Source organism: Drosophila sulfurigaster, chromosome 3 (genome assembly GCF_023558435.1).
Source record: "Drosophila sulfurigaster albostrigata strain 15112-1811.04 chromosome 3, ASM2355843v2, whole genome shotgun sequence".
Lineage (NCBI taxonomy): Eukaryota > Metazoa > Arthropoda > Insecta > Diptera > Drosophilidae > Drosophila > Drosophila sulfurigaster.
The window spans coordinates 10,520,510-10,539,720 of record NC_084883.1 but is presented as its reverse complement, the minus strand read 5'-3'; the positions used below and the strand labels follow the sequence as shown (position 1 = coordinate 10,539,720).

The 19,211-nt window shown below is 34.9% G+C and overlaps 2 protein-coding genes across 3 annotated transcripts in view; one reads left to right on the top strand and one right to left on the bottom strand.

Moving 5' to 3' along the window:
- LOC133840730 (G-protein coupled receptor dmsr-1) overlaps positions 1–19,211 on the bottom strand; it is a 46,877-nt gene that overhangs the window by 14,673 nt on the left and 12,993 nt on the right. For both annotated transcript variants that reach the window (XM_062272753.1, XM_062272755.1), the window contains exon 3: positions 8,830–8,909. The gene's annotated coding sequence lies outside the window, so the exon portion shown is untranslated. The remainder of the gene's footprint in view (positions 1–8,829; positions 8,910–19,211) is intronic.
- Positions 5,404–5,855, top strand: LOC133843231 (uncharacterized). Its single transcript, XM_062276674.1, has 2 exons — positions 5,404–5,593; positions 5,657–5,855. Exons 1-2 carry the CDS (start codon positions 5,473–5,475, stop codon positions 5,752–5,754), a joined length of 219 nt encoding a protein of 72 aa, XP_062132658.1. The 5' UTR covers positions 5,404–5,472; the 3' UTR covers positions 5,755–5,855.

Genomic DNA, 19,211 nt, shown 5'->3' with positions numbered 1-19,211 from the left:
GACAGTTGACAACTATCTGTCACATATGTATGTATATTTTTGTTTAAGTTTTCGATTTCAAATCGATAACCGATACATGAGTCATGCATGTGTATAGTCAGTCATATTGATATTTGGTTCTTTTGAATTTCTGAGAGCATTGAGAACCCAACAAATAACTGAAATTAATTGGATATGCTTGTTGCTTTGATTCGTTATTGGACTTGAACATACTTGTGTAGCATTGACAAAGAGCTGACTCAAATACCTGTTCTCGTTTTACTCCAATTCTCTTTAAAGTTAATATAAATGAAGTGAGTTCTCTACTGCCATGTAATTCAGTTTTAAATCAATTTTGCTTTTGACAATATAATTCATGTTAATAGGAATTAAGGTACATATAAAATTTTACAGTGTCTCTTTAATTCATTGTTTGTTGATTATAAATACCAAATCGGATTTGACTTAACACGAGTTGTTCGTCAGCATTTTACAAGCTATTAAATGCAATTTAGCTTTTAAGAACCATAAGCACTGGAATAAACTTTTAAATGTTTTCTCACAATTTTTGGCAGGCTTTAAAAGCAGAGTGCAGCTTATGCTCTTTTCATGTTTGCATCAAATTAACATCGCATTACGTATTCAAGATAGGTACAAGGCACATAAGCAGCAATGCTGCTTTTGAATTATCCATAATAAAAAATAAACACAAATCCACATCCCAAAAGAATGGTCTGTTGCTTCTTTTCGTGGTCGTAAAGCGATATCTTGATCAGTTTAAAAATGTCTGGGAGTGACACGACTTTGACTCTGATGCTGTCTTTCACGCTGTATAAAGTCAAATTGCTTGGCCGAATAAATGGCATGAAAAACGTGTGTACACGCAAAACCTACGCATCGAAAATTTGAAGAATGCTGGTTCGAAAACAAAAGTTTTCCTTTGGCGGCGGCGACTGGAAATATTTGCATAACAGTATTTGGCACATTGAATCAGTCTGTCATTCAATATGCCGAGCAACAAGTAATAATAGCGGTAGCTTAGTGAATTAAATTTGCATATTTCACATTTGCAATAATTTCAAATTCAGTCGCCTAAGCGTAGTGGTTAAATGCACAAGTGTGAAATGCCCTTTTATATTTCATCAGAATTGACGACGCCACAAAGTATGCAACATTTTCTTATACTTTTTGTATACCCTTTGCCTATGGAAATTGAGCGATAAGAAGAAGGCTCTGTAAAATTTATTATTATTTATTATTTATTTTATATTAGGTATTATCTTAAAGGAAAATTTATTTAATCAATGGGCGCAAATCAAATCCTCCCATCAGTATCTTTCTATTTAAATATAACATGAAACGACAAGAGCTCCTTTACTTATTTTCAACTTACTATTCATAAAGTTATTCGTTGAAGTGTAATTAAACTCAACTTGAAAATTCACGCCTTTTATTCATTCATCAGTTCATTTCACAGCCACTCGCATTCATTCATTCACATTTCATTCACTCAAGCGCAAAACAGACTGACAATATATATTATTCACAGACAGTTCACAGAAATGCGCAAAAATCATGTGGGCGTATTTTGGTCGAAAGTGTTTTACTGAGTAAATACTCTGAAACTAATCACCACCTTAGCACTATGTAAGCGTTCCACTCTATCATCAATATTTATCAATTGTTTTTATGTATTCACAGCTTAATAATACCCTTCAGGTATTTCAGTGGTGTAATCACAATGCTATGAATAATTAATGAGCCACCGAAAGATAACATGGCAAGTTAATTATGTTATTATGCATACTACTTAACTGATCATTTAACATGTAATCTGATGCATCTGAAAATTAAATTTAATATTATTTAATATGTAGTTGGTAGACACACTTTCGTTCATATTTAAGTAGAGTTGGGCAAAATGATAGTACCACATGTGCTGATTAGACTCTGGATAATGCTAATTAATGCCACATCAATCATATGAAGAGATGTCGCACGCCAGCCCCTTGGTGTGTGTAAATACGCTGAGCTTTGTTTTCATTTCAGAAATTACTCGACTTCACACATAATCCTTTCGCGGTTCTCTCAATTTCTCACACTCGCAGCATGGATAAAGGGATATGTGTACATATATATGTTATGTATGTATGTATATATGTGTGAACATAAACATAGTATGCTTATATTATAAAAACAGCAGCGCCATCAACAAGCAATTTTTTATAAGCGTATAATATGAATGCGCCCAGGGGTAATATGTTTATGTGCTGCCCCTATTGTGGTTGCCCTCTGTTTTCTCCTTGTTATTGTTGTTTTTATTATTGTGAGTGATCTAGGTTCTTGCTCTCTTTCTCTCTCTCTCTCTCTTACTCTCTCTCACTCAATTCGCGTTTGTGTGTTTTCTGTTTTTTATAATACCCCAAGCGGAAATATTTTGTATGTTGACTAAATTTGCACCCAACGCAAATTATCTTAACAACACGAGGGCTGTTTAATTTTTGCTAGAACTTTTATAATGAAATTCGAAAAATAATCCACATATTTAAAAGTGTTTAAATGGTTTTTTTTTTGTTTTCATTTTAGAACCAGCCTCATTCTCACGTAATCCGACTCCGTCAGACTCTGACTCCTGGCTCTGGCTCCAGTATTTTATTCTGGCGAATGTACCGAGTCTTCGCAGCCTTAGTTATTCATAATTATCTCTTCTCTTTTATTAAACAGACGTATTTGTCTCATGGCACAACATTTTTGGAGTCGCAACATTAAATATGCAATTAAAAATCAAAAAATGTTGCAAGCAAGTTGCAATAATATGTGCTCGGGATATTGTCGCTATAGAAATAGAAATAAATTTGATTTCATTTGATAGTCTTTTTTTTTGTGTTTAATAATTGCATTAATTTATTAAGCAAATGTTTGAGTGGTGTTGCCATACATTTATGTTGCCATTTCCGTGCCAATTTTAGGGTCATAACGGTCACTCTAAAATTGGTGGAACTTTTCCGCACGTTCAAAATTTGGCTCATTTGGGAGCAGTACTTAATTCGACGCATAGGAAACCACTCAAAGCCTGAGTCCTTAACCTGAAGCCCCATTCTACCAGAACTAGGATCTACCAACACTGCCAATGGTGACACCTTAAACTCGCATACATAAAATTTCACTACACTACATTCAATTACATACATTACAATTTGTTCTTATGACAAATGTATATAAATCGAATTAATCTATTGCATCGTTGCAAGTCAAACGTTGGTTAATAATCTAAAAAGTTGTTATTGATTAATGCAATATTACCGTTTAGCAGACTCTATAAACAACCTCCGCAAAGAAGAGCCAAACAAACGTATTATGTGTGAAAGTAAACCCTGGAGTCGTTGCTGTTCATTATTAATATTGACTGCGAGATATGCCCTCTGCTATTAGGGGGCTGGTTGGTGAGCACTGAAGAGTCGCAGATTGTATAACTGGCGGCTAATAAACATTGCGATAAGCAGCTTTATTTCGCTTCATGTCTGTCTCATTAGGCGTACACTTGATTAACAATTCATAAACCATATGCCAGACAGTAACTCGATTCCCATGCACCAGCAACAAGTAAAAAGGAAATGAGGATGAGGATGAGGAGTCGAAGAAGTCGAAGGAGATATTTTAACAATGTCAGAGAACATGAGCAGAGTTGAGCAGTCAGACTCATCGACCACCCATCCCATTACGAGGGATGTGTCTTGTGTCACATTTGTCTCAATCATTAGAGTGATGACAATTTTGTTAAGGCGTCACGTGTCTGCATTAGCATTACGCGCATTATATTGAACACAACAATAACTTAAACAGGCCCATAAGCGAACAGTGTGGGGAGCTCAAACTCATACTCAAACCCATACTCAAGCCCATACTCATACTCATTCTTTAACGGCCAACACGCAAATTCCAATCAAACTTGTGCGTGTGCGTTTTTGCTTATGCTATTCACATAAGTTACATCGACATGGTCACACATACACACTCACACACTCATACTCACCCACACACACAGACTCTCACACATGGTGTATAAACTTTGGAGCGTGTTGTGGGACAGCTGTTGCCGCCTACAGCTACAGTCTAAAGGACCCTTAAAAGCCGTCACGCGAAGGATTTGCAAATTTTAGAACTCTGCATAAACCACAAAGCAGAGACATGGGGTATATTCGTTTATTAATGGATTCAAATGGGAGTTTTGCATTACTTGCACTTTAAATGTTGATTGATTGATTGCCACAAATATTTAAATTATATAATAAAATATATTGTTGAATGCACAATTGGTTTGCTTTAAGAAGTACAAGGATATCTAATAAGTCAGTCTGTCATTCGTTTAAATTATCCCATCCATCTTTTTGTAGATGTTTTTTAAATGGTATTTAGACCAAGAGACATAAGAATTAAAATATAATTTATGAATAGAAAATACGCAGCATGTCATTAAAAAAGATTTTACTTTCTTTCGGCGACAAATTGATGCGAACCGGTTTGTTTATAAATCAGTATTCAACAACAAAGGCGACAAAATTGCCATATCAAACGAATTTGGTCTTTGATCTCGCACGCGGCGCCGGATATCAAATCAAAAAAAATACAAAAATACAAAAAAAAACACACACAAAATATGAAGACAAAAACAGCAAGAACGATGGGGAAAAGCCCAAGCCGCAAAAATCCAGAACAAAACAAAAAACCAAAAACCAAAACCAAAAAACGTTGCGTACAATGAACCGCAAAAGGGAACACACACGATACGAGATTCTTATGCAAAAACGAAGAAAAACACAAATCTCTGATAGACAGCAGCAAACAACACCAAAGTGGCAGATATAGATAACATAATGGCAAATGCACATAAATTTAAATTACAAAATTGTTGTTGAAAAAAGCAGCCGAGAAATATTAATATATTTATTAATTTAATCGTCGCGGTATTTTTGTTTTTTTGTTTACTTTCTATGCTCTGTGGAATTCCCAGCGTCAACCTTAAACGTTTGTTCTTTTGCGAAACTCGTTTCAATCATTTTATTTTATTCCGTTCTGCTTTTGTTTTGCCGGGCATCTCATCACAACAGGGCTTGGGTGGGGTAGGGAGAGTATCTTACGATTAGGATTATATATGTACGAGTATCAGAGCATTTCGTAGTCTCTCTGCATAGAAATTAATTATTGCGACAAACAAAAAACAAGAAATCAATTTCGAAAACAGCTGTGACTAGCGGTTTTAGGCTTTCGGGTTCTCAATATTTGCTACACGGCCGGCTCTCGTCTCTCGTCTCGCATCTGTTTTGGCTTTCGGCTTTTGGCTTTCTGGCTTTCATTCATCCCAGAGATATTTTGGATATCATCTTCAGCTGTGTGTGTAGTATAAATAGCGGCAGCTGCCACTTGGCTAATTAGACTTACCAAAAACTTCAGAGTAACCACAGGCAACAGAAGCACCAAAAAACTACCACAAAAATGTCGAAATTCATCGTTTTCGCTTTGGTAATTGCCACCGTCTGCCTTATCCTGGTCAGCGCTGCCCCCGCTCCTGATGCCCAGATTCTTGACGCTCAGACGGCCATCAACAAGATAATCGGTAAGTTGGGAAGCACTTTAAGAGTTTTGAACTTCAGTTAACTGGTCTTGATTATTCCCACAGCTGCCTATAATCGCATTCCAGGACGCTCCATTGTCCATCCCTGGGAGGTGGCCACGCTCATCGACCCCAACACATTTGTGCCACGCTCCTACTATTAAATATTCCCGATTTCTGTTGACCACCATATGTTGTGTTTTTTGCCTATTGCACTTAGTTTTAAACATGAAAAGAATAAAATAATATCATGATAAAATCAAAACTCGTTTCTTATTTGCTTAATGTATTCCAAAAGTAAAGAGCAAAGACATTTCAAAATGCAAATCTCAATATTTTATTTGGAATTTCACACCGTTGCAAAAATAAGGCAATTAGCGCCAAAGCCAATTAAACACCCTAAAACATTTATATCGAAATTTAAAAATATAACAAATTAAATTAAGAGACATTAAACACGAATTGCTTAATAAGAATTCTTTCTTTTCTCAATTTGTTTTATCGTTGGGGTTATTCTAGCACAACTTGTTCTAAAAAGAAATTCCAAACACGTTCATCCAGAGCGGAATGTGTGTTTCTACATATTAAATAAGATATGCTGATTAGAGGAATAACCCGAATTGATTAACTTTCAGCTTTTTAGTTTTGTCCAATTATGAATTTTTAATTTAGCCAATTTACTCGAATTAAATTAAAGATGTGGAAAAATGTTGATAAACACTTTAAAAGTGTAATCACAATAATCCTCTCAGCTACATAACAATTAAATGTTATATACTTTAAAATCCTCTTCAAATTTCAACTACTAACGACTAATTATTTATGAATTATTTATCCAACGCCCGCACGGTCAATAAATTGAAACGCTGCTAACCGCAATAAAAACAAGCAACAGAATGCCAGTAATTGGATTATTTGCAAACAAGATTATCCATTATTCAATCAATTAATTAAATACTCTATCACATTGTTTTGTATACTATTTTAATTTAAATTTGTTTCAGTTTAGGGTTCGATAATGTTTTTGAAGTTAGATTATTTTATTGTTGTGCACCGAAGAGTATACAAAGGTTGTTAATAATTGTAGTTTGTACAGTTCAATTATTTAACTGATGATAATCTCATTAATTTCTCCCATTTTAAATAGTTTTCCAATTTGCTTTCGTTTGCACTCTTGTTTCGCAATATTTTTCTAGCGCCGATACCACGCAATAGATTCTCTAATTTCTTTCTTTTCGTTCTTATTTTAAGTGTTGAGTAGTACATAATGATTACTTAAAATTAGTGTTGAGTTTTACACAATGATTGCTTCGTATAAGCGTTGAATAGTACTAAACCATAACGAAGTAGTGTATAAAACTTATCGAATAATACATACTGCAACTTTACAAAGTTAACTACATTTTAATTAATTTTAAAACAATTGCTTTTTATACCCCACATTGCCGTTAATTATATTGAAAACCAAATATAAACTTTCAACATTTCAACATGATGAATAAAATGAATAAAAACAACTTTAAATTATGCCATCATTTGCATTACAGTAACTTGCTGCTAGTGAGAATTGCATCATATTTTTTTATGCAAATTCCTATAACATATGTTAGCATATGCATATGCATGAAATTTTTTACGTAAGGTTCTTTAACACAAAAAGCGATTCTTTAAAGAGCGAACAGTGTCCCGGGAATATAATAAGTATAAAAGCACTTGTGTAACTTGGATAAGTAAATTCCAACTGCCATCAAACGACGAATCCCAGTTCCTCCTCCACTCTGCCGCATAACTCACACATTCTCAGCAGACACATGCACAAAGTTTGTCGTACAACGTTACGTATGTATGTGTATATGAATTGTCCACTTCTGCATGCGCAGAGCTTAGTAACTAACTTTTGTCGAGAATATCAAAGTTTTCTGGTTGATCAACGTTCCAGATTGTGACACATTTGATCCAGATGAAAGTTTCAGTGAATTTCGTGTCGCAATTTGAGCTACAAGTGTTTACCCAGCTCTTGGCATCAAACTAAATTATTTGCAACTGAAATCGTGAAGCAAATTCATTCAGTTGCGTTGGGGGAAAGGGCAAACGTGCTGATAGCTCGCTCACTATCATATTAATGCACCTTCTATTTGACTTGCATATTTATGATGCGCAATAAAAGGATTTTCGGCTTGACATGAGCTGCACATATTGAAATTGTTACATGCTCGAAACGAATTTACGTCACAGAATAAACACAGTATGTGGAATAAGCTACTTGTTTCGTTTTATGGAGGTTCACGCTATTCAACATGACTAAAAGCAAACAATTTGCTATGTCCTGCGGCCTGCGATATTCTTAACGTTGTTGCATAACCAAGCCAGCCAAGCAAGGAATTGATAAACAAAAGCACTTGTCCTTTGCACGCACACAATATTTTTCTGTGCAATGCGAATAAAGAAGAGAAAGCAAGGCAGGATGACAGATTTCGATTTGACGTCAATGCAAGACTAGAATGTTACTTATGTAAATGGCAATAGTCGATATGTTTGAATGTCAATGAATGGAAAAGCGAAAAGAACCCCCAAGGGTCGATAACTGCACTCAGCTCTAATGATGCTCATATTTAACGTGCAATAATTCACATCCGGTTGATTAGTTTGTTTACAACTCACACACGGTGTGCCATTAAATTGCCCAAGGCAATTTGTCAGGCTAGTTAGTTATTTTATGCCAGTGACAATAGTTTCTTTACGACCATTTTATTGCTCTCCCACATGTTGTCATCTGTTTATCGCAGGCTTTGAATATCTTAAGTGAAACAAACAACCTGAATCGCAAAAGAAATTCCCAAAATTCCCAATGGAATTCCAGAATATCAAAATACCAAACTAGTATGAGTTATATCAATTTGCAAATGCTCAACCAACGCATACTCTGTAAACTCTTTTCTGTTGTCAGTCGGTAAAAGTTGAATCTATAATTTAGTCGAGACTTGGCTTAATCGGTCAGGCGGTAATCTTGAACTAAGTTTAACCCAGTAAAAACCGTTTGATGGTGACAGGGTATAAACAATAACTGAAAACACCTTAAACAAAAGCCCACACATTTCTCGCATGCGCCAGGCGAATAAATTTGTTAACAGCTTCGGGCAACCGTAATAATAACAACAACGACGACCACAAAACAAAAAAAAAACTGATGATTTGCATTGCAAATATCGAATCGCTCCATTATAAATAGACTGACTTACCTGTAGCTCGTTATCTCTTTTCACTATCTGAACGACGGCTTTAATTATGCAAATTGTTGGCGCCAGCAAAAAGTGCTAAACTGAAAGAGAGTGAGAGAGAGAGAGAAATATGATAAAAAACAAATAACACGCAAAACCGTTAAAGAGCACATGAGAAATCACTGTCTGACAATCATTTATCAATTTGTCGTATCATTCGAATAAGACATTTAAATATATTACGACTTTATTGAAACAAACAGGTATAATTACAAAGTTCAAGTTCAATTCGCAGTTCGAGGCCGACTGAATGATTCTCTCTCTGAAATTTCATTCTTTAAATTATTTCTTGAATTTGTAAAAAATGTAAATTGAACAAAAACAAACTTTATAGACAAACAAACAAATTGTTGAACTTAATTCTGGGATTTTTGGGCTCATTCATCCAGTAAAACTTTATGATTTCAACAGACCATTGAACGAGTAATGAGGACGAGTGCATTCACCTTATGAACACAAAAATGACAATGCGAATTAGATACACATCTACACCCAATTATACTATTCCCGCAAGTATTTGTTCAAAAATGTTGCATTGTTTTTTATGGGTTAAGAGAACTTTGGAATGAAACAAAGCAAAAGTTGCAAAGACTTTGACCCAAAGGCATAAGCAATCTAATTTACCAAAATTTATGAACAACAAACCGAAATTCATAGTCTAGGCGTAATGAACCTTAACGCGTAGAAACCAAAAAAATGTTGAGTTAAAGTGCCCCAAAAAGTATGCTACCATCTTCGTTAAGCTAAAGTCAATCAGGATATTTTTGAGAGAAGAAGAAGTGCATACACAAGGAGAGAGATTTCTGAGTTGTTAACTTAATTCAAGGCATTCGTGATTTCGTCGACTTATAACCGCTTCGTGAGTGGTATTAACTTTGCTAATGGAAAAGTTGGCACCCGTTAAAAGAAACAACGCAAAACTCAACCAAGCAGACTGCCGATGACCATGTGTGTGTGTGTGAGGATGTGGGGAAGTGTGAGGAAGTGAGGCTGAAATAGACAGAAAGGGGTGGTCACAGGTTGCCACCACAGGATGCGTGTGGCTGTGTGCGTGCACACTACATTGATTTTTATTTCATTTAAGCATTGTTGAGTCCCTAGTAGCATCGCCATTGGCATCAACATCAGCTTCAGCTGAGCAGACGCAACATTTTATGTATGCTATGTAAGAAAGAGTTCCTTTCCGGTATTTGAGTCGTAAGACATACAAAATGTTGTCCATTGGGGCGCGCAAATCAAATGGATGAACTCCACCCATATGGTAAGTTAGTATGGTATGTGTCGGCTATCGACCTTTTTACTCACATCTATAAAGCAAAGAAACAGTAGAAAAGCAAAAAAAAAAAAATGCTGCCTAGGCAATGACATCGTCAGCACAATGTCACAGACACATCCAGCTTTACGATATCAACTACATCATCACATAAATACAGAAAAAAAAGTGTATAAAAAAGAAGCAGCCTAAAGCAGCAAGAAGTCTATCATAAAAGGCATAACAATTATACGCAGTGATAGAGTCGCCGTCGTAGTCTCAATTTAAGTAGCTCTTCGCTGAGATAATGGGCTGGCTGCTGGGTACTTAGACAGTGGCCTTCACATCATTATCAACGTCATTGTGGCTATCATCATTCGAGAGTGTTTAAGCTGCGGCATTAAATTAGCATAATCACATCATATCATCGCATTGTAATGTCAGCAGTCAACGCGGCTATGAGGCTCAGGGTCAAGGATCAGCAGGCGCATTCACATTCTCAGTCAATTGTCAACAAAGGCGCACAGCACAAGTTCGAGAGCAAAGCACACACATCTCAACATATGTGTAGTTACAGTTATACTTCAAATATCCCAGAGATAAACTAGTCTTACTACTGCATAAAGTTCATAAGATATTTATAGATGCTCCTTATATGCTTATTTTTCATTTCAGTGATTGGTAAATACTTCCCCAAAGTGGATTTTGATACTCTTGGAATTGGCTTCGACTCAACTGAGAACAATATTAAGTATACGATGAGTTGGCTGCTGTATTGCATCTAATGAGCGACTGTCATAGCAACCAATTTTCAACTTCTCCAAGCACTGACTGTTTCAAAATCAGCTTAGCACACGCTTCACAGTGTAACTGCATTGAACACAAATAGTAAAAAAAAAAAAAATAGTTAAGCGCATTACAACAAACTGAAAGTGAATAGAAAATAGAAAATTGCAGCATTCAAGTGTTGCACCGTAAACTCAGCTATAAAATATTTCAATGCATACTTCAAGGATTGCTGTGAAATATCAATCTTTTGTATTTGATTTCAACACTCGGAGTCTATAGAAAGATTATTTTTCATTAAATTTGAATTTTGCAAAAATAAATGTATAAATCTTATGATCAGCTTTAAAGAGTGCAAACACTACAGGTTTTTGAGAATTTCAGCACATTTTGTAAGCTTACACACACTCAAGTGAATTGCTGAGCATATTGTTTGTATCTTCATAAAAATATTCCGCATAACTTAATTTATACGAAAACTGAGCTGGGACTTAACCTTGAGATGCAAGGCGGCAAAAAAGACTGACGAAAAGATAGAAAACCACAATTTTGTTGCGGGTTTTGTTGACACACACACACTAAGACACTAAGACAAAGGCAACACGCTGATAAAAGCAATATTATTTGTGATTGGTGATTTGTTTTCCTAGTCTATACCCATGCCTTGACATAACTAAAAGGGCATGTCATATTTGCCCAACACATGCTTGTGTTTGTGTACAAGGAGCTTTTATTTCCCCGCGGAATAATTCAAATATCAATATTTCTGTGTACGCAAATCGAGGAACGGGTGTGTCCTCCGTCGAATCCCAGTCAATCGGATTGGTTGACATTCTGTTGTTGTTCTGTTTGGGGACACACACTCACGCAACGAAAAGAAAAACAAAAGAGGTGTGGCTGCTTTGTTGTGACAAATGAAACCAGAGAGAGGAATGCGGTATCCCATAAATCACAGGAAGCCCTTTCTTCCGTTGCGTTCTGTGTTCCGCTCTGTTTTGTTTTGTTCTGCCGTCAACTGGATGCGAATCATTAAACGTCTCCATAAGTCATATCAAATTTTTTGAGTTCCACATTTGATTTGTCCAGGCTCACATGTCACTCTCAGCACATACATCAAACAAAGCCCTCACACCTTTTCACCTTTGTTTCACGCCTTCTGACCATGACATTCCCCCCAAAACTTATTTGCACTCTGTTTGTGGATCTAATGAAGCGTAGTCCAATACATTTTATGTGTGCCAATGGCTGGCCAATATTGTACTTGCAATTATATAAATTGGCATTTTTATCACCATTGGTAAACAACAAACTAATTTAAAGGACTCTAAGCGTTTTAAGACTGTATGGGCGTGATACCATTTATGGAGTCCAATTAAATTTAATTTGATCGACCTTTACCGAAGATTGTTGTATATTTATAGAACATAATACCCAATTTGGGAATACCACAAGTTCTTAGCTCCCACGTATTAAACAATGCGTATTTGCATTTGGCAGCCTTCCGACATAATTCGGATCACTGAGTTCTGAATAGAGAAATTACAGAGGCTAAAGTCATTGTTTAATAATGCAGTAAACCACGTTCACGTTCAGTAATCGCAATCGATTGAATGTGCTCTTAATACCTTTAGTGCTTTCGGCTGATTACAACGAGGCACAAACTCAATAGGCTTAATTATGTCACGTCATTGGGGAATCGTAGCGACAAACGCATTATGCATTATATAAAAACATGAATAACAAAAAGCTCGCAGAGTGATTAAAATAGAGCTTTGGCTAGCAGCTGAGTCAAACACCAGTCAGGCACATCGATCTATGCCGTGGCAAATGCCAATTCATTTAACGTTCATTTATTACGTTTTAATTTATGCAAATTAAAGGTGGTTGCTGGTTCCTCCAGTAATAATTTGACACATCCTGCGCAGTAAATGCAAATGCCAAAGCTAAAGGAAACCAACATCTGGCCTTGTCATGTTAGCAGCTATTGTTTTTATAGATAAGCTGAGTATGAGACGCAAAAGCAAAGAAGGGATGCAAAATCCATCACAAACAGCCGATGAATGATTTAACAATAAAGGAATCATATATATATTATATCAATTGATATTGTCTATTGTTATTCAGCTATGATTATAAAAGTATGGCGTACTGAGTGCTCCTTTGCCAGTCTGGTTGGCTTGACAGGAACTTTTATTGCATTGAAAAGATTACACACTCTACTGGGTTTAGTAAATTAAGCGAGAGATTTTAATTGCTGCATTCAAATGCAAATTGCAGACCAAACTCAATTAAGCTTAAGAATAATGTAATGGAAGCATCCCAACTACAACTACAACTACAACTAAAGGCTACAGCTAGAGCATCAGCTTCAGCTTCAATTAATTTTGTCTGACGCGAAGTTCACAGACTTAGAAGTTCGCTTAAGCACAAGCAAATCGCAGAACTTTTCATTCAACTCACTTTAAAGTAAGCGAATGCTTAGCCACATAAACACGCTGTACACATTAACAAAGCAGACTTAATAAAAAGGCGAATATTTATAGTGTAACTACCCGACTGCTTCTATTCTTGGAACGGGGTATTAACAATTAGCCAACAATTTGATAACAGCTGTTGCCAAGTCCAATCCAGAGCTCTTATCTGTGCTAAGCGGCTATTAGCTGAACGAAAGAAAGAAAGCCAGCATAACCATCACAATTGCGACGTTTTTCTTTTACGCTTACTTACTTAAAGCCATTGTGCTCAGCCACAGACTAAAGTGAGATATAGGAATAGAACCATGCCATAACCCAGGTCGCTTCACCTACTTACTTTTTTTTCAGCTCTCATTGAAAATTATGCAAATTGTTTGAATTGCGAATAGAAATGCTGACAGTCAGGGAATACGATAGCAGCAGTTTCAATGAGCGCAAATGGGGGCAAAGTAAAGTTTTTGTTGTGGATTTTGCGTTTATATACGAGTTTATACATACAGTATAAACATTTCAATACCCGCTAGCCATAGAGAAAAAGGGTATTATAACTTTGTGACTCCAGCAAATGTATGTAACAGGTAGAAGCAGGCATCTATATATTCAGCTGTGAACTTTAAAATTATTGTTATTATAAACGGAGACAAACTTTAGTGATAACAGCTTAATGTATTTCATTTTATAAAATCAACAATTTTTTCATTTTGTGTAACTCAATATTTTTGCAAATTGGGATAATAACAAAAAAAGGATGTTAAGATAAAAATATAATATAATTCAAAATGTTAAAAGTCATTAAACGCAACTTTGAGACAACATTTAATTGTAACAGACTAATGTATTTAATTTGCAATAACTTAACAATCTTTTCATTTTGAGTCACTCAATATTTTATCTAATAATAATAATAAAAAAAAATGTATGCATTACGATTTTCATTGAAATAGCAGTGTTAGAAAAAAAAAATTTAATAAAAAATCAAAATAGCTTTTAAATATAATAACTTAATCCTACTAAATTACTAGATTAAGACATAATATGTTTATATTCTTAATCATCGTCAACAGCCAAGACAATATAGCCATATCCATCTATCCGTATGAAATACTGGAGCTGATAGACTACATATAATATAAGAGAGAGCAACGATTCGACAACACTTGTAACTCTTGCACGTAGATCAAGTTTGATTTAAGAAATTTAAGATTTAAGAAATTCTTTTGTATTGCAAAAAACGCCTACTGCAAAAGGGTCTTATACCCAGCTTCCATTGCACCAAAAAAAACTCGAGTTCTCTCAGTTTTTTCAATATACATTTGCCCAATGTAAAAACACATAAGAAAAAAAAAACTGAAGCTTCTCATTCGCGAGCTATGTGAAAATATCGAACACCAATTTTCGGCATATTTTTTTAGTCACGCAATATTTTATCGAGCTGAAATTCAAACGGAGCTTACCACAGCAAAAATTTAAAATAAAAATGGGTGCACAGCTATGTAACTTGCACTACAGATTTTTAAAATTCATTCCACTTAAATTTTTCGATGATTTTGATCGTTCACATATTTGGTTAAGGTTTGTTTACATTCTGCGCAGCTGTTTTGAATCAGAGCGGTCACACTAACAAATTTAAAGTTGCCCATTTTGTTTCCATTTTTAAGTGACAAGAGAGGACTCGATGTGTTTTTAGAATATGGTTCTAATTAAAATAGGTATCGAGTATCTCACAGTTGAGCACACTCGATTGAAGCTTTTTTAGTTACTTTTTTTTTAAGTTTGCTGAGCTGCATGCCTGCAGCAGGAGCAGGAGCAGCATCGACATCATCAAGAGCAAACACCGCCAGCATCAACATAATCTCGTGCTTTGGCATTTTAACATAATTTTGTTTCATTTCATTATTTTCAAGTGTTCAGGTGTTGAAAGCTGGGGTTCTGTGCGCTTTTCTAGCTGGCTCACACAGCACACAGCACACAGCTGCTTGAGCATCCCCTCTTTTCAGAATGTTTGTGTTTGCTTCGATGTTGTTGTGTTACACCATTAAATATATAGCCGTCAAGATTTGTTCGTAAGACGACAATTTCTAAAGCACTTTCTTAGCCGTCGTACCTTGCAACCTTGTTGCTTGTTGCAAAATGAATGCATAATGAATGAAGCTTGAGAGTCAAAGAGCCAAGTGGCCAACTTGGCATAGTTTCATTGAAATATTTTCCATGCATCGAATTTTACGCTGTACATCAAATTGCATTTAACTTTAATCTCCATTTATCTTTATTTTGTATTAGGTATTTCCTCTTCTCTTCTCTAATTTAATAAACGAAAAATCTTCACCAGCTTTAATGCGATTTAAGACATTATTTTGTTATGTGCCCATCTAATGAAACACGTAGCATCGGCATCCATTTTTTTTTTTTTTTTTTTGTGGGTTGAGAGCATCCTGAATAAATATGCATAGCATAAAAACTTGAACAGGTTGTTCACTGCGAATAAATAGATTTTTTTAAATTTATACAAATAAAAAGTTTATTTTTGTTGAAGAACACGTGGCAACGAGGGTCGATCAATAAATATACGTGCTGAGAATGAACACGAAGGATTTGCTCAAACATTTATTTCTAATGAATACAAGTTCTTGAGTTCCTGACAACTTGTGTAATTCGCTTTGCTTTAAAATCTAATCAAAGTTGGGTAAACTTTGAAATTGTGCAGCTAAAGTACTTATTCAGAAGGTAAAACAAATTTAATAGCGAATATTCCCTAAAAATATGAGCAGTTTATTTGGCTGAAAGCATATTTATTAAGTATTTAAATATCACATTTTATGATGCAATAAATTATTTCAAGATATAGCTAAATAGAAGACTATTTTTATGAATTTTGTTGATTCTCACTGAAACTGTATCTTATTTAGTTTTGTGCGTTTCCGCTCAGCCTCCAAAACGAAGTCTACTTACTCATTGACCTTCGCATATAGTATTTGCCATACTTTTGTGGATTGTGTACACTGAAAATCTTTAAGCACACACACACAGCACAGCACAGTAAATAGTAAAAACAAACAGATATGTTTACAAATTAATTTCGAAAAATTCTTTAAGCATTCTTGAGCTGCATTAAATTGTGATCGCCGAGGGAACAACAAACGAGTATGAAAAAATAATTACTCAGACCATTAAGCCAATGAAATTTTTTATTGATACGTCTCTCTTTCACTCTTGATCTCACTCCCGCATTATCTTTCTCCTTCTCTCCCATATGAATCGCAAACTATCAATTAACACATGTGTGTGTGGGCGTATACGTAATCTTTATTTATGATTATTTATCAATTTATCTCAGCCCGCTGTCACAGTCGGCGTCATAAACATATATCAATTGCGTTCAATTTTAATATGTTAACCACAGAAATTTTCACGATATTCGCTATATTTTTGAATGGCATCAGCCACACGCGGCGAACAAAAGATTCAGACTGAAATTTATTCTCAACAAATTTTACGTTTTCGATCTTTTCTTTCTGTGCTTTTCCTTTTATTTTGACATGCGCTGCGAAGTGTTTTTGGGGGAAGAGTAGATGAATAAAACTTTTGAAATTTGCATTTAGACCATATAATAAATGACCAAATGGCAATGGCAATGGCAATGGTAACAAGTGCCAACTGTCAGCTGCTAAGTGGCATGTGGCATGTGCCGCAGGGCCATTAAATGCTGTTTCAACTTTTATACGGACACGCTTGTTTAGTTAATTAATAGCTCAAGATACAAATTATTAAAGTTATAATGAGTTGTCCGAAGCAACATGGCAAAAAAGGAAAGACGATGAACGACGAACGACAAACGACGAAATATGCATTCAAGATCAACTTCGTCAACTTGGCCAACAAATTTGGCTAAAGTTCATTTCTGGCAGTTGACTTTTGCCATCTGTGACTCTGATGCCTCAAGCGAAATTGTGATGGGTGGATAGATGCTAACTTTTCTATTATGATAAACATGGCCAATTCAATTTAGGCTGTTTATTGAGCATCAACAGCGCATAAAGAGTCTAGACAAATTATAGTAAACTACTTGTATACAAAGAGAGAAACAAATCTATATTGAAAAGTACATTGCATTTTTTTCGATCTTAAAATTAAAATCTTGATAAAAGATTTTAAGTTTTCAAAAATCTTTAAATTAAATTTGTTTATTGAAACAATCTTAAATTTCTGATTTTTATGCTAAATTTACATTTTAGGAAAACATCTTATTTTAAGATTTAAACCTTGAGTCAAAAGTTTTTTTTTCTAGATTGAAGAGAAGATTGCATATATCGATTTAAAAACTTTTCGATATTAAAAAAAATTTTTGTTCTTGTTTCTTAAAATGTTTCAGTTCAATTCCTTCAAAATTAAACTTATTTTTTTGTGTTGTTGCTGTTAGTTCAGTAAGTAGAGATGACGCAAATCGTAGGTTTTGGGTTCAAACTCAAGTCGATTTGTATATAAAAATGGATATAAAATGGAGTTATAACATAAATTGTAACTGAAAAGTATACATAAAAACGTTATCTATTTTTTTTTTTTTATTATTTTAAACAACCTAAATTTAAGATTGTTTTTTAGAATTTTACCATCTTGGTTCAATTTTGAGATTTTTCCATTCTTGAAACAAAATTATAATCGTAAATTTCAAGATAGTGCAATCTAGAATTTTTGTAGAATTTTTAACGTGATTTAAGAATAAACCTTCTTGGTTTAATTTTGACATCATTTAATGTTGATTCAGCATTTCGTTCTTCAGGTTTTTTCTTCATGTGTAAATATAAATAGGTCTGTTGTTATGCTTCATTTCAAAGATATTTTGAAGAATCTTTGAGTATCAAAAAGCACCTAAAAATCAAGTTTACTTTAATACTAGAAATTTTGTATACAGAATTATTGCGAACAGTGAAGCAAGCACATTTTAATAATAAAAGATAATATCCAAATTTTCCTTTCTTTTATTAACTTCCTTGCTCATTTTGTAGCAACTCCAACCAAAGGTTGAGTACATTTTTTACAGGATATTTTAGTGTCCTGTAACACTTAAGTGTTAGATTTGCCACCACTACTTGAGTTGTCAACTGTCATTTTGAGGTCTTGACGACCTTCATCAGGCGATTGCCACTGCGATGGCGATTGGCGATGGCGATGGCGATAGGCGAAAAGCATGTCGGAAGTGTGAAATGTCAGCTAGCTACATAGCTTGGAGAGTGCAGGAAATAAGTGTGGGTACACTTTTGATTAATTTATACACGCACACAAAACGAAACGAAGCTGGGGCATTAGAGGTATTGTACTGTAAAATTAATTGAATTTTCGTTGGTTTATTTATCAACTTTAATGAGCGACCAAGTTGACAGAGAGAAACAAGACCCACCGCTGTGTGCCATAATAGCTTCAACAAAAAAGCTGACCCCAGAAACAAATAACAGTTGAAATAACTGTCAATAGCAGTGGCACATTAATAAGCTAAGAAATATTACCATATTAGATTTATTTGCAGATTGTAGACTAACCCAAAAAAGAAAAACTTTACTATAAGGATTCCAACTAATTCTGGACTCAAGCCAAAGTAAATATTTGACTTTGACCGGTCAAATATGTAGGTAAAGGTAAAGTCCGCACTTTAATAAGCACAAGTGTGTACGATGCCATAGCTTAATGTCTGCTCGCAAAGGTCATAAAAATACACACCAAATGGGAGGCAGGTGTATTACCACACAATAACTGTAACAGAAAGCTGTGGCTTGCCAACCAGCAGTCGCAGCAACAGCAAAAATATCAAATAAGAGCGCTGTGGTTGCGGACAGCTC